General features: G+C 41.4%; 2 protein-coding genes across 4 annotated transcripts in view; both read right to left on the bottom strand.

Annotated features, from left to right (window-relative positions):
* The window catches only part of nxph2a (neurexophilin 2a), a 31,025-nt gene extending 18,061 nt beyond the window's left edge, over positions 1-12,964 (bottom strand). Inside the window, exons 1-2 of the mRNA XM_058082219.1 lie at positions 12,607-12,964; positions 12,392-12,520 (exon numbers count right to left, since the gene is read on the bottom strand). Of these exons, the coding sequence (XP_057938202.1) occupies positions 12,392-12,436 (45 nt within the window). The 5' untranslated portion in view covers positions 12,437-12,520; positions 12,607-12,964. The remainder of the gene's footprint in view (positions 1-12,391; positions 12,521-12,606) is intronic.
* Positions 12,965-15,034: 2,070 nt separating this feature from the next.
* tex30 (testis expressed 30) lies at positions 15,035-16,429 on the bottom strand. 3 transcript variants are annotated; one of them, XM_058082221.1, is made up of 6 exons: positions 16,347-16,429; positions 16,028-16,139; positions 15,897-15,940; positions 15,773-15,818; positions 15,478-15,692; positions 15,037-15,405 (listed from the first exon to the last, which is right to left on the bottom strand). In XM_058082221.1, the coding sequence occupies exons 1-6, from the start codon at positions 16,362-16,364 to the stop codon at positions 15,244-15,246; spliced, it is 597 nt and encodes a 198-aa protein (XP_057938204.1). In that variant the 5' UTR covers positions 16,365-16,429; the 3' UTR covers positions 15,037-15,243. The 3 variants fall into 3 exon arrangements, with proteins under 3 accessions (XP_057938205.1, XP_057938204.1, XP_057938203.1); XM_058082222.1 differs by having other exon boundaries at positions 15,035-15,405; positions 15,478-15,581; positions 15,897-16,139; XM_058082220.1 differs by having other exon boundaries at positions 15,049-15,405; positions 15,897-16,139.
* Between the last annotated feature and the right edge of the window lie 317 nt (positions 16,430-16,746).

The raw sequence follows: 16,746 nt of genomic DNA, 5'->3' as shown, positions 1-16,746 counted from the left end.
TCACACTATAAACCGTGTTATGAGCAATGAGGGGTTGCGTTCAAAGACATCAAACCTTTTGAGGTAAATTTCCTTTTTCCAGCATAATTAAATGTAGGAAATTGTACATCTGAATTAAGAGTTACAAAGTAAGTGATTGGAATATCCACTACATATTTTTCTTTACCGTCCTGTTTATTTACACACATGCACACGCATTCTAAAGCTATTTTTGTGATGTTTGGTGTGTCCCTGAATGCATCTCACGTTATTGTAATGACAATAACTGTGTGAGTAGGAGATTCTTACAGTATATGGTGTTGATGTGTTCAGGTCAGAATGAATATAAATAAGCAGGAGACTCTGTTTGACTGTGTGGGGACGCTCCGTTAACGCATTGTGTGTAAAGGTGACTGTAGGGGTGTTATTTCATGTCTAAAGGGCTCTAATGATGTTAAGTCTTATTTAGAAGGTTGTAAATGGGTTTTCTATGCTCTAACTAAGAAAACATTTGATAAATGACGGATTAGTCTACAAAGTTTGGATTCCTATAAAAAACGTGTATACGTGTATTCCATTTTGTTTAAAGACAGCATATCTTTAGATAAAATGTACAGTATGCGCAAGAACCGATGCTACAAATGTTTCACACTCAAAGTTGCCTCTTCTAGAAAATATACTTGGTTGCAATTTCCGACAAACTTGCTAAAATATTACCTGACTGTTCATTATGTCACTGAGCTGCTTGCATGCTACGGTTTTTGCATTTGCATTAATTACACCATGAAGCTCGGCTTTAGCCAGCGTGAGTAATATGATGTGACTTATTAGTCTGTTATAGCATCAGCTTTTTCTCACCACTTAATGTATCTCCTGCTACGGTGTGCGTAATAGTATTTCTAAATGACGAAAAAAAAGGTTGGGCAACAACTCATTAGGTAGGCTCCATACCGGGACAATTATAGGACTCTCGAATGCAGCAATTTACAAAACAACACACAACGTATACAACGGCTTGTCTGAAGTTGAACAATTTGGTATTACATCCAAATCATTTGAATAATAACAGTCATCCATTCATTTCCTATGCTGATTATCCTCACTAGTGGTATGCTGGAGCCTATCCCAGCTGACTTCAGGCTGGCCAGCCAATCACAGGGCACATATAGACAAGCAACCATTCACACTCACATTCATACCTATGGACATAGTTATTATTCATTCATTCATTTTCTACTGCTTTCTGTTCATTATAGTTACTATAATAGTTATTGCTGTTAAAAAATACTCACATTGATTTAAATGTAAAGCGATGTCTAATTATTACTACAAATGATAACTAATCATTTTTGTACAGTTTTAGTACAGTATATACATATTTTATATAGCAGCTTTTGTATAGTTTAATTTTTGTATATATCGCTATATGATTATTAGTGAGTTGTTTTTATGCCTTACTACTATTCATTCATTCATTTTCTACCGCTTTTTCCTCACGAGGGTCGCGGGGGTGCTGGGGCCTATCCCAGCTGTCTTGGGGCGAGAGGCGGGGTACACCGTGGACCGGTCGCCAGCCAATCACAGGGCACATATAGACAAACAACCATTCACACTCACAGTCATACTTATGGACATAGTTATTATTCATTCATTCATTCATTTTCTACCGCTTTCCGCTCATTATAGTTACTATAATAGTTATTGTAATAGTTTAAAAATACTCACATTGATTTAAATGTAAAGTGATGCCTAATTATTACTACAAATGATAACTAATCATTTTTGTACAGTTTTAGTACAGTATACATATTTCATAGAGTAGCTTTTGTATAGTTTAGTTTTTGTATATATTTTTTATTTTTTATTTATTTATTAATTATATAGATTTTTTTTGTGGTAAGAGTTTTTTTGCATTTATTTGTAATGTGATGACACTATAATGGGTAGGGTGCATATACTGATGTGGCTCTTTTGTGGACTGCATCTGGCATTTCTTAACACAATAAAATGCATTTGTTTTGTTTGTTTTTTTGCTGACAAGTTAAAACATTACAGAAGTCACAGTATTAAAAATAACATTAAAAATGTAAAACTTTTTTTTTAATTTTAATTTTCTAGAGGGGTAGCCAGAGCCCACTTTCCCCACCTATAAATGTAGTTAGAATGTTGTATTTTTGGGTGAAATGATGCCAAAGTTTCAGATAATGAAACTGACCTATGTAGTGGAAGTCCTCGGGAGCGCTCCAACCAAAGTGTGTGACCAATCAAAACAGAGTGGGCCGGCCATGGGGGTTCATTTAGCACTATCCCAGCACTATTTAACACAGGGTCTGATAGCAATAAACAGCAATAAACTTATTTAGAAAAAAAAAACACATCTTTAGTGTGGAAGCTGCAACCACAATCTATAGAAATAAACGTCAATCTTTTCTCTACATGCAACAAATTGGATGTTTATTTGACAGCTCAACAAAACAGGCTTTCATGACGCATGAAGAGCCGTGGCAACGCATCAGCATCACACCAGCAACACTCTGGAAGGAGACATCAGTTCACTGCCAACAAATTTGGAGTGGCCTTTTGTTGTAGCCAACCTGAGGCACAATAATCGAGCGGTCTAATCAGCATTGTTTGCAATGTTTCAACAATATTTGAGAGAGATAGGCCTAAAGTGTTGCGTTTAGGGCGCACTGCGTGTCTACTCGAGAAACTAATGAAATAAAGCAGATTCTTCTCATTCCGCTTCACCTCTATAGGTGCTACCAAAACATGTTAGCAATTCAGTGAGCGCTCTCAGTACTGTACTCCTGGACAGGAGCCTCCAGGTAATCTGGATACTTGTGTTATCTCAGCACCTGCCACATATGACAGCAGCAAAGCCATAAACACTTCGTTTCCGACAGGCGTTACCTTTCAACGCATCATCACTTTCATAATCCCCTTATACGGTCAAAGCGCCAAGTCCTGTGCAGGCGCCCGACACCTGCAGCACATCTCACACACTCTGATAGGGCGGGATTCGGGGCGATAATACCACCCTGAGACATAATCACATAATCATCATCCTCTGGACTACTTTCAAACACATCTGACTTTCTACGTGAACATAAATCAACAAGTAAAAGTCCTCCGCTTCTGTACTTCTTGACGAGACCTGCCTTTTGATTCAGAAAATAATCAGCGTTCAGTCAGGCCTCGCCGACTTGCGCTTGGGCTTCATTATGGTTTCACAAAATATATGATTTATTATGTATTTTTTGCCTAAATTAAAAAATGTTCAAGCATAAAAATGTCTCAATGAATGCAAATACAAGGCATTCATAAGACGCATTCAAAGACGTCAACCAAGTGTCAGTAATGTTACTGTAATGTGTGAGACACACAAGCACCAGACTTGATCATCACAACAACAGGCTTTTATTGCAGCTTTGAATGATGTCACAACAAGCTCAATAATCCATGCCAAATGCTAAAATCAGACTCTGAACCCCCAACGTCATTTCCTGTCTGCCCCCCTTACTTAGGTCCCCCAACAACCAGAACACATTTACAGCAACACGTACAAGCACAAGGCTTATATTTGTCTTTCTCTTATGATACTTAGTTTGGTATTTGTTTATAAAAAAAAAACATATTTAGTAGGTAATCAAAGTGATATATTTGATTTATAAATAAGGAACCCTACTTCACAGACATTTGCTTATCACGGTCAGGTCTGGAACCAATTAACCGCAATAAACTAGAGGTTAATCAAACCGTTTTTTGAACGCCCCAATTTTCATAGCATATAAAATTTTGCCTCAGTTTTTGTTCACTGTCTCAGGTTTCGTACAGTATTGTGTATAATAAACCAGTGTGTTTGCCCGCTGGGACTGTATCATTCCACGGAATTGAGCACCCCACGCAATAGTGATTTTTTTTTCTAGTGCACCTGCTAAATAACCAGTGCCAGAAATTTGATAAACTACAAAAATGGCGTCCCCTCCCCTCTTCCCTCTCACTTCTCGCCATCAAGATTCATGTATTAAAGGTAAAAATGCTAATTTATCATTTCATTCATCATTTATAATTATGTCTTATGGGAAATCTTTCTGTTGTCTAACCTTTTGGAACAAAAACTGAGGTACTGCTGTAGTTTGTTCACTGACCTTTTTTAGGTTCACTTTTGTGTCGTCTTCTCTTTAACCGGTTCCCACAAATGATATTTTGTTTCATGTTTTGGGAGGCGGATTTGCCCAAAAGTGCAGTAAGTGAATTTGACAGAGCAAATGTTTCTGTAGTGAAAGCAGATTGCGCTCCCTTTGAAGAAGAAACAGGAGCGAACATAAACGCTTCCTTTTTTTCCCGGGCGGTGTGCTCTGTAGACAAGCACTTCACAAGCCGTAAACACGGACGGAGGGGAGCTGACGGCTCTTTGAGAGGCCTGCAAATGACAAGCTGAAAAAAAGAAAGGCCTCAAAGCCCAGAGACCTGATGAGGAAAGGCAAATGTAAGAGTAATCAGAAAGGAGATTTATTGTAGTCATTGTAAAGCTGTCATACTTTGCCTTTTACAGGGAAGCACTGCAGCTTTAATTAAGGAGGTCGATCTTTTTTTTCCAAAGCAACCGCCTGCTTCAACTGAGTGATAATTAGGAACTTTGGATGTCACAGTTGTGGGTGTTAAAAAGGTGGGAGTGCCAAAAAAAAAAGTCATGGCTCCATAAACGTATTATTCTATTATACAGTATTATGCCAGATTATTTTAATAACACTTATTTTTGTTTGAATTGGTCCATTTTGTCGTCTTATTGCATGGTATTTTGTTGCATTTGACTTTTCCATACTGGGGTTGCAGTTTTTGGGTGACCTGACTTGGCTTCACTTGGTTCAGCTTCTCCTGCAGGAATGACACGTGTGCATGATTGATGGGCGACAACTAACTACAATAATAATAATAATAGTAGTATAGTAATAGTGTGCTGGAAATAAATATAGAGGACTGGTAAAAAAAACAACAACAAAAAACAGATGGAACATCTTTTATTTAGCTGACTTCATCGCACCATCCATACTGCATGCGGAGTGACAGAAGTATATCTCACTATGATGTGCTGTTACATGAACGATAATATTACACGTAGTCCCATCGTCATTTTAAAATGCGGTCGCTATCTAATCATTGTCATTTATGAAATGCAATAGATTGCAGTGAAGTTAGATATCGCTAACTAACAATCATAAATAACCAACAATATTTAAATATTTACGTGATTGTATATCTAATCAAACATGAGAAAATCAATAATTATATGTAATTTACTTACATTTAAATGATTCTTTCGGTCGGGTGTTGGAGCTTCCTTCCAAGGCTGGTCCCCGAACACACTTGGTTTCTAGGTCTGTACACCCCTTAGCACTTACCCTTTAGCCCTTGATGTAAGGAGAATTGGTACACCACTTGATTTTGGTGAACTCCCAAAACCGAGAGTTGAGGGCTAAGATAAGGGGTACAATTATGGGATTCAGACTTAGTCTTTTGGATGAAAATGCTTCTTGTTTTATTCATGTTTTATTATTATACTCATATTATGCTAATTTTTCGACCCTTTGTATTGAGTGGTGGACTCCTACAGAGCAGCTACACACAATAACCCAAACAGAAAGCTTTTTTTAGATTTTCCAGAATCCGCACCTATTCCAGGTGTATTTTCTTTGATTTGTGCTTCTTGTCAAAACGGTCTGTTTGAATTTATTCCACCCAGGCCCCGCCTCTGGGTACGCCAACTCCGCTGTGTGTGATTGGTCACACGCCCCAAAGTGCTTCCTAACTATGAACCATATAAGGAAGTCTGCCGCTATGTAACATCACCGACTCCGCTGAGTGTGATTGGTCATACGCCGAAAGTGCTTCCTAACTATGAACCATATAAGGAAGTCTGCTCCTCTGTGAGGAACAGTTTTACCACGCCTTTTGAAACAGAGCTTTTGAGCCATCCTAAACTTCTTTCAGGGCTTACTTCCAAATGCACAAACTTCATTATCTGAAACTTTGGCATGGTTTAACATAAGAATACAACATTCTAACGATATTTATAGGTCAGAAAAGCGGGAAAAGCATAATAGGTCCCCTGTTGCCCTGCCTGGCACCCACCTTATGTGCTGCTGAATTTGTTTTGCGTGTGTCCCAACTTTATTTATAAGCGTACAAAGGTAGAGGGTGCTGATGTCACTGACATGCACTTGTGTCTTATAGCCCAAATATGGCGACTCGCTGTACGATAACAAAGCACCTGTTTAACATATTGCAACGTGCTAACAAAAATAGATGGCCACAATCTAAACACCCAGGGAACAGCAACAGGTCTGAAATGCTACATTTCCCTCCACATCCATGTTTCAACATTACACTTACTGTACTGCTCCAAAAATCCCTGCAGAGTATCTGTCGTTAGTTGGTCACGCTTGAGTCATCTATGAATAAAGTAGCGATCAACAACAGGCAGAAATGTCATGCATTTTAAACGGCTGAAACACCACCCACTAACATTTTCGTCCAGTTTTGTCTCATCAATGAAAAATCGCTCACAACTTTGGTCATATAAAAGCCATGTTCAGGTCGCCCAACAACATTAAAACAACTACACTTGTGTTGTCCAATATAGTAAAACAAAATAAGACGTAATCAGGGCTCGACAATAACGATGTACCGATGGCCCGGGGCAAGTTAAAACAAAATTCCGGCTAGTAAATCCAATCAGTGATATTCCCGTCGGGCAAGTGCACTTTAGCATGCCGTACTGCCAAGAGTTTTTTTTAAAGCGGTTCTTGTTGGGTGTTGGTAAAACACAGACTGCGTAATTCCGGTGGTAATTTGCAAACCAATCCTTGCAAATCTTGAAATGGACCAATCAGAATAGTTTATTTAGACCGCGGTCCGGAGTCCATAGTCCGCGTTTTACCCACACCCGTTCTTGTTCGCGATCAACCAATCAGCGATCATTTGACTAGGAAAACATCTATCATGGCGTCCCTGCCAACATCGTCTAATTCTTCAACAACTTCTGAAGGAAAACACCAAAAAGTGATGAAACAGTAGAAAACTAAACTAGTATTTTATTAGCGGCAGCTAACAATTTGAAGTGGTCACAATGAAACACCACCGATTAGATCCAATACCAAGTGCTGATTTTGCACAAGCTACAAAATCTAGCGCTTCCATTTCTCTGTGTATTTTTCTCACCTTTGCTTCACAAATTATTGTTTGACCATTGAGCATTTTTTCTGGATTAAAAACACTTTACTAGTACACAAATGTGTCTATTCAATAATGTTTCATTGTGGTGCACAACTTATAAATATCACTTCTTACTACGACTACGATGTGTAAGGTAGTATGGCATGCCATGTTAACATACATCTCCATAATTTTTCAGATATTCCTCCAAATACAATGCATCAGTACTATTATCTGATGAATTATCAGCATATATTGATACATGATATCATTATGGGCGGCACGGCGGTCGAGTGGTTAGCGCACAGACCTCACAGCTAGGAGACCAGGGTTCAATTCCACCCTCGGCCATCTCTGTGTGGAGTTTGCATGTTCTCCCCGTGCATGCGCGGGTTTTCTCCGGATACTCCAGTTTCCTCCCACATTCCAAAAACATGCTAGGTTAATTGGTGACTCCAAATTGTCTGAATTGTATGAATGTGAGTGTGAATGGTTGTTTGTCTATATGTGCCCTGTGATTGGCTGGCCACCAGACCTCTCGCCCGAAGACAGCTGGGGTAGGCTCCAGCACCCCCGCGACCCTCGTGAGGAAAAGCGGTAGAAAATGAATGAATGAATGAATATCATTATGGCAGTCTTTTCATTTTACATGGGGCAAGTTCAGGCAAGTAGTTCTCATGGGCAAGTCATTTTTGTTTTTAATAGAGCCCTGTGTAATGTAGACTCACAGATGTTAATATATTGTTTTTATTTACTTCCTGTGGCTTGAAAATGCATAATTTGGGCAAAGAACGTGCCAAATTTGCACATTACTGTTGTACAATGGTGCCATTACTACACTTAGTTTGTACAATCTTAATATTTAGTACAGTTTGTTATACTTGCATCGCATAAAATGTGGAAGCTGCTAGGAAATAATCCAGCCCCAACAAAATCGTGCATTTTCATCCAAACTATTTTGCGTCCACCACACTTTTGTTGCACCACGGCAATAAAAAGCATCCGGTAGCACAGTTTCCAGCGAGGCTGTGCATCGGAGAGCGGCGTAATGGCTCCTGACCCTGCAGACAGCGGTAATGACAACGCTTATAAGATAGCTGAAACCGGGCTCTAACGTGGCCGCGGGCTGACATAAAAATTCATAGCTGTGGATCAAGATCAGGAAGCTCAACATCATATTAAACATAATGGATCCTGCAAGCAGAGCGGAGAGAGTGTGAAGCACTCCTCCTTCAAGCGGCTCCTCTACCTCATCCTCACAAGACCAATCACGCCCCTTGCTAATTGTTTGACTCAAGTCTTTAATTGTCCGTGCGGCCGCCCGGCGAGTGCCGTTGTCAGTGCAAAGGGCAACGCGTCACACGTATCAATCACTTTCATCTTCCCTCTCTTCGTTTTTAAGACCTTTATCATGAATTGATCGCCACTACACACAATTACGCCTGATGATTGGAAAAGAAATAGGTTGTGGGGTTGGGGGGGCTCGAAACAGTCAATACACGCTGTAGCGGCGGCGAGATCCATTTGAGGGCTTTAAACGCACAAGGAGATGACAACCTTTGCTTGAGAACATGGGAGACGGCGCTCAGGCTGTGGATTGTAAATGCCACAGACAATATTGTTTAGAAGGGATTATGGAGTCCGGCCCCCGGAGACCGGAATTCTTGTGACCCCAATATGAGCAAAGATTCACATCATCACCGCCGCAAAAGTTCCCAAATAATTCCTAGAAGGCGGGGTATGCACGGCACGCAGGCAAAGGCCCTTTAATGCTGCAAATCCACGCTTAATCACATCGGCAGAAAAGTCCGTTGCTCTAGTTTTTTTTTTTTTTCTTACTAACCAAATCCAGCAAGAGGTTGATGTGAAGACCAGGCAGAGCGAGGATGTGAAGAATATAAACACATTTTTTTTTATTGTCCACTGGGAAGTGAAGGCGTTGGGGTATGTGGGGTGTGGGGTGGACGCCGGGGTTGGGTGGTGTGGTCTGTAAAAGACACGAGGACCTTATCACAGCCTGGCAGCTCTGTAAGTCTCCGCCATGATAAAATGGCGCCACGGAAAACCTTACAAGGCTGGCACAATCCAAAAGACGGATTAGGTTTTTCTGACATAAGCTTCCTGAAAAACTAATCAATCAGCCCGTTGCCGTATTATCACAAGCGTGAGATTAAAGAGTCGCTCCTAATCCCCTCACCCCACTGTACATTTTATTACACTTCTTAATGTTAGCCGCCTTTAAATATACAATATATAAATAATATAATAAAAGCTAATTGAGCGTGGGGAAAGGGGGACGGGGTTAAAGCGTCCTTAGGGAGGGACTTTGCGTTTTTGTTGGGAAGAAAGGGATCAAACTGTTGTCCTTGCCAGAGTGCTTTTTGACTTTCATTGTCTCGTTCCCAAACTCTGCTGACAAGAAAGACAAAGCAGCTCAAATTCAAGCGGATCAAAATCGCATCCTGGCCTCGTCTAATGAGTTTCTACTCTCGTCGAGCTTTACAGTGAGTGAGGGTGGCAGGGAGGGAGGGGGCGTAAACAACGGCACAGCACGGGGACAAAGTCCTGCGAGAAATGACATGTAAGCCGTGAAATCAGTGTCAACATCAAAGTTGGAGATGAACTCCGTTGTGAGATGTTTGGGAGTAAACAGATCAGCTTTCTTTCTGCTGTCTCCTGAATGCGTCTCACACACACACACACACACACACACACACACACACTTCTATAGACGGCAGGACATCATAAGAGACCAAAGGGCTCTTCTCAAAACACACAAAAGGTGGACTTTGACAACGTCGTCTCCGCCTAAAACACACCCCGCTCGCCCCGTATGCAATCATGGGAATCAGACAGAGGAAGACGGCTCTGCGTGTTTTCCTCTCCATCCAACACTACTCCACCGTCCTCACACGAGGGATAAGTGCAGCAGATGTCACGGGGAAGAATGGATTCTCCCAGGATGGGGCTGACCCGCTTATTTGTCCCCGGGGGCTTCAGCACAGATGTCGGGGCCTAGGTTACGTTTCCATACAGGCATGGCTTCATTTTGGCAAGGGGGCCGCCCCCCCCCTCAAACTAATCGGGACCCTGAGCAAAAATGTATTAGGATGTTTATAATGTCAGGGGTGTCCAAACGTTTTCCAGCAAGTGCTGCAATTGTGAAATTAAATTTTATTCAGATATTTCAAGAAAACAAATATTTAACAATAAAAAATATACAAATATTTAATAATAATTACTTTTTTTACTAGTCTTCAATTTTACAAATATTTCAAATGTATTGTGATTTTACTGTGACAATTTCATATCATCTTGACTTTAATATCACAATTTATTCCCTCTTGTTCTCCAAAAATATTCTGTTTTCTTACTAATATTGCAGAAATTATGACATTATTCAAATATTTCTACTTTATTATTGTAAAATGACTGCTTTTTTTTTCAATTTTTCTTGTTTTATTTTTGTTGTCTTGTTTCAATGCCCCCGTGGACCGCACTTTGGACACCCCTGAATTAGATGCATGTTTTTGAGTTGAGGCGCAATAATTAATCTAATAATTAATTCAATTTTTCTCTGAATCAACAACTATTTTGGTATTTCATTCATTGAAAAAAACGACAACCTTTGGAATAATCGACTACGAAAGTGTAACGTAATACAAATACATGTGAAAGAAATTGTTCGATAAATTAATTCAGTGCCAAATAACAGAAACGATCAACAGACAGGATCAAACCCACACTTTCTGCCTTTAATGGCAGCAACTGTACCATTACACCACCAGGGACTGCTGCCGCAAGCATGTGCTTTTTTTTTTTTCTTTGCGTATTTGGGTTTTAACTATGCCGTTTGCATCGCCTTTTAATACTTTGAATCTGTTTCCTTTATGCCTTTTTTAAATGATTTTTTTTCCCATAGCTTTCATTGCATTTGTCTTATTTTGCACAGTATTTATTCATGATATGCATCCAGTGGCATCGCAGTAAAAGAAGCATAATGTGTCCATTCATTCCTTGGGATGTGACCTGACATTAGTTTGAGGGAAGAGGTGCTGCCTGTATTGGTATCGGTTGATATCGGCATATCGGATATCAGCAAATATTGAGCATTTGTACTCTTGAAGGCACCCAACCACGTCCTTGCAGAAGTTCTACCAATGAGATTGCAGGCAATATCGGTCTTAGAAGTGGTATTTAAAGCTAATGTAGCCCCCAGAGGTTACGTTGTGTAATGGTCAGGCGCCAAAACATGTCCCCAGTCAAGACGGGTGAGTCTGCAGCCACCGAGGCATGTGAAGGCAACCTCTCCAGGGGAAAGCAGTCTGTCTCTTTTTTTCCAGACTGGAGGCTGCATCAGGCCACTTTGCATCGGCATCTGCACACATGTAAAAAGAAGCTCCTCGCCAGCCGCACGTACTACTGGAGCGCAGATGTGAGGAAGCGCTTCAAACGCATGGCATTTTCACGCCGAAGCCAAAAAAGCCCCTTCAATCGTGATAAATCCTACATTGTTATCAGCTACCTACATCAGTCGCTTTGAGGACAAATACGAGCTTTCTACTTCGGTAAAGATTTGGATAGGTCTTTGGAGAGATTATTCTTGCAATCTAAACAGAATCAGATTAGGTCTGCAAAGCTTTGGAAAATAAATCTGCAGTAAATATGAAATATTCACAGGGACTAATAATCGCATTGTAGTTTTTCCAACAACGACAAACAACACCGGCATTAAGTCTGTTCCTTTTTTTTTTTTTTTTTTTACACCCACTCCACTTGCTGCTTTCTTAAAAGTTAATTCAAGTCAAGTTATAAACATCACTCGCATTTCTGGACAGTTTGATCATATACACACAAGCTTTAAGACACAAAAAAATGCACACTTCCTTGCAAAATGTGACACACAATATAAAACATATTGGTCATTTTCATTCAATCATTCTGATTAAATTATGATTACTTTAGAATATTCAGTATGTCTCAGATTTATCAGTGCTGTCAAATTAAAGCCAGTAAATTGGCATTTAAGAGTAAAAAATTTTAAATTTAATGAAAAATGTATATAACTAACAGCAACTACGCTCCATTATAAGGTAGAACACATTTTGAGTTTATGTAGACAATATTCAAGAGAGAACTTCTCTAAAAATAAAAACACCCAATTTCACCCAAACATGCCACTCATTCAAAGTTTCACCTGATGCAGGAGGAGGAAAAAGAGGAATATTTGCAGAGCTCCCATCTTCCGTGTGACTTATCGGGGTGTACTTATTTAAGATCCTCTTGAAGATGTGAAGATTAGCAGCTCAACCATCTCTGTGGTCACCTGAAGAGGGTGGAAAAAGGGGTCCAGATTTTAACTTTTCCGTTAAAGACACTCTTTAAGAAGAAAGAAACACTTATTTAACCTGCCTTTTTTTTCTTAGTGTAAATGCTGACTTAATTGATAAATTGCTCCTTGTTCCATCCACTGATGCTTCCCCTACAAAGAAAGTGCTACACTGACGGCATCGCTCCAAACATCACATCAACAGAGGAAAATGATCCTTCCCGCGCGACTCAATCCCGACGAGCGCGCGCGTAAAAGGCGGGTGTCAAGTAAAGTATCCCACAGTGCGCGATGTGCGCTTCTCTCCACTCAGCGCGTCTCCACATTTCACACTGAGGCAGTCCCACATCCAAACACCTAACAGTCACGGTACCACCTTCTGCTGGGAGATTTAACCCTTTAGAGACACCGCCAGCCATACTCCTCGGCTACTTTAATAATTACATCACAGACAAATCCAATTAAAACGCCGTTGCTGTAATGTAATCTTAGAAGCCACATGTTTTTGACCCCCCACACACATTTTAAAAATCAGATTTATTATTTAGTTCTATACAAGGTTGCGTGTGTGTTCATTTAAAGCCCGCTTGACCTCTCACTAACAGCAAAAGGTCAATCCGAAGCCGAATCGGTGTTCATTCGTAAAAAGCCTTTGCGAGACACGGGGCTTTGGCGCCCCCATGTGGTCAATCAGACATTGTACTATAGAGAGTGAGAAGAAAATATGATGAAATAATTACATCTATGCGGTTCGCGGGGGTGCTGGAGCCTATCTCAGGTGGTGGGGTACACTCTGGACTGGTGGCCAGCCAATCCCAGGGCACATGTAGACAAACAACCATTCACACTCACATTCATACCTATGTACAATTTGGAGTCGACAATTAACCTAGCATGTTTTTGGAATGTGGGAGGAAACCGGAGTACCCGCAGAAAACCCACGCATGCACGGGAGAACATGCAAACTCCACACAGAGATGGCCGAGGGTGGAATCAAACTTGGATCTCCTAGCTGTGTGGCCTGCGAGCTAACCACTTGTTCACTGTGCAGCTTAAATTCAATTCATTCATTTTCTACCGCTTTTCCTCACAAGGGTCGCAGGGGGTGCTGGAGCCTATGCCAGCTGTCTTTGGGCGAGAGATGGGGTACACCCTGGACTGGTGGCCAGCCAATCACTGAGCACATACGTATAGACAAACAACCATTCACACTCACATTCATACCTATGGACAATTTGGAGTTGACAATTAACCTAGCATGTTTTTTGGAATGTGGGAGGAAACCGGAGTACCCGGAGAAAACCCACGAATGCACGGGGAGAACATGCAAACTCCACACAGAGATGGCCGAGGGTGGAATCAAACTCGGATCTCCTAGCTGTGTGGCCTGTGAGCTAACCACTCGTTCACCATGCAGCCTAAAATCAATTCATTCATTCATTTTCTACCGCTTTTCCTCACAAGGCTCGCGGGGGGTGCTGGAGCCTATCCCAGCTGTCTTCGGGCGAGAGGCGGGGTACACCCTGGACTGGTGGCCAGCCAATCACAGGGCACATATAGACAAACAACCATTCACACTCACATTCATGTTAAAAAGCTTTAAGGGAACCTATTTTTCAGCCCTTTATATTGATTTGTGGATAGAGCAGCTATACACGATAACCTACACAGAAAGCTTTCTAGTTCTTCCAGATTGTGCACCTATTCCAGCTGTATTTTCTTTCTTGGCTTTCCATGACCCGCCTCTGGGTACACCCACTCCACTGTGGTTGGTAACACTCCCAAGCGCCCCCAAGGACTTCCGGACGAACTCCCTTTGGAGAGCTACTAAAAAGTAGTTAGAAGCTACTGGCTGGAGACCCCTTACTTACCGTGTATGAACAACATCTGTGGCATGGTGGTCGAGTGGTTAGCGCGCAGACCTCACAGGTAGGAGACGAGAGTTCAATTCCACCCTCAGCCATTTCTGTGTGGAGTTTGCATGTTCTTCCCGTGCATGCGTGGGTTTTCTCCAGGTACTCCGGTTTCCTCCCATATTCCAAAAACATGCTAGGTTAATTGGCCACTCCAGATATTGTCCAAAGGTATGAATGTGAGTGTGAATGGTTGTTTGTCTATATGTGCCCTGTGATTGGCTGGCCACCAGTCCAGGGTGTACCCCGCCTCTTGCCCCAAGACAGCTGGGATAGACTCCAGCACCCCCCACAACCCTCGTGAGGAAAAAGCGGTAGAAAATGAATGAATGAACATCTGTGGTAGATATGTGGTCATTACATGTTCTTTGCGGGACTACCCGTGTTTAAAACGCGGCTAGACCACTGACTGTGATGGAAAAAAGGCTACTACCAACTCCATACATCGGAGCTGCTGCAATTTGCACGACACGTCCTGTATGCACACTCTATAATGCTACACATATTGTTTACTTACACAAAACTGATACATTAAATTGGTACTTACGGCTTGCGCGTCTGACTCTTCAACATAACCAAGGACTGATGAAGTTAACAATCCTACAACACGTCAACATAAACTAACCCATTTTTCATTGCTGAGAATGCTGACGTCTGCACTTTGTAAGAACATGGTGGACCAGGACCATGAGTGGGTGGGCTTAAAACTGATTTGACTCGGCCTTTGTCCAAGCATCCAAGATGTAACGTGTACTTCTACAAAGAGTGCAGGAAATGTAACCATTTATTAGATGACAAAATCAAATATTATGCTTCCCATTTACTCAGCCAGGAGATGACATGAGAGTTCACTTCCTGTAAGACAGAGTCCTCTGACCTTCCTGACACTTTCAGGCCATGACTTCCTCCGTTCAGCCAGAAAACCTCCACTTGAGCTTTCATCTCCTTCACAGCGCCTTCAAAAAGAACCTAAGTCCGAAATAAAGAAAATACACATGAAATGGTGACAATACAATGATGCACACTGGGAAAAAAAACTACCCTATCACACATGGTATCTTCCGTGCCCGACACAAACAACACAGACGTGCTTTCAGGCAGCCCTCTGAGATCTTCACTCCGCTGGTGATGGGCATGAGTCTGTCCTGGGGGGTGCAGAGGAAAAGACAAACAGATGACTCCCTGCACAGCACTCTCAGATTCATCACGCAGTTGCTTGGCCAGGGCAGCAGCAGCACGACACCCCATTGACCTGCCTGGAGACAAACGTTCCGCCTTAGGCGTGTGGCACAGGGATATTTGTCTTACGTCATAAGAAAGGCACCAAAGACCTTACCTCCAAAGAATATGTGCTTCAAGCTCTGTAGTGATTTCAAGTAGTGCTGGTGGAACACAAGTCCATGAAACATTAGAAATGTATCTATGCCACATTATTATATATCGCAGATAAACAAACATACCCACACTGCACGGTAAGCCTTTACACGATGTGCTAGATTTAAGCCTTTACATGTGAAACGGAGACACAAGAAGCCATGTGAAGCCAAAGCATGTGCCAGAGAAACGAGATGTTTAAAGTTCATGTCTCCACCAGCTCCATGTGTCAGGATGACGCCTGTGGTGACATGATGCTCCCATGAAGACGTGGGAACACACAAGGCAGCATCCAGAAACTTGGTCCCAAACGGCACCTTCACTCCGTCCTGAGAATAACATTTACTTTGAATGCATCATTTAGCGTTCTCATATTGTGTACAGTCAATATGGGATGACGCTTGTTAATTCTCAGAGCGTCGTATTTAAGGCTTTGCGTCAAATTAATTTGCGTGGTACTGCCTTAAAACGTACTTACATCAAATTACATTTCAACTGTGTCAGCTCGGTAATTGAATCGTTGACTTTGTACTTACCTCGCAAAACTTGTCCATCTCCTGCTGCCACAATTACAATCAACTTCCGGTTACCAATGCGGAAATGCATCACACAAACGTTCCTCCAGGGGGCGACATTATTCCAATTAATACTTGAGTTTTTAAGCTAAAAAATAATTATATCACCTGATAAACCGCTGACGACGGCGATTTTAGGTAAAATGTTAGGAATGTTAAGAATGTTTTAAGAACACATTTTGTCCCAAAAAATGGCATTGGCAATTATTGGCAAGGTGATATCACTACATACTACTCACAAGGACGCGAAATTTCTGTGTACTGCTGTCGTTGTACACTTAACAAAAATCACGATCTCAATATTTCTCCACGTCTTCTTTTCCTTACCTTGTTTTCATTATGAATTACAATATTCCTTCTC

Source organism: Doryrhamphus excisus, chromosome 9 (genome assembly GCF_030265055.1).
Source record: "Doryrhamphus excisus isolate RoL2022-K1 chromosome 9, RoL_Dexc_1.0, whole genome shotgun sequence".
NCBI classification, from domain to species: Eukaryota; Metazoa; Chordata; class Actinopteri; order Syngnathiformes; family Syngnathidae; genus Doryrhamphus; species Doryrhamphus excisus.
This window is presented reverse-complemented; position numbering and strand designations above follow the sequence as displayed.

Bases quoted from the DNA above. Each gene is read 5' to 3' on its own strand.
- tex30 (XM_058082220.1), bottom strand. The intron at 15,819-15,896 runs GTATGTTTGTTT...GTGTTCCACCAG, and splicing joins AGGCTTACCGTGCAGTGTGG to CACTACTTGAAATCACTACA. The intron at 15,406-15,477 runs GTAGTTTTTTTT...TTTCGGACTTAG, and splicing joins AAGATACCATGTGTGATAGG to GTTCTTTTTGAAGGCGCTGT.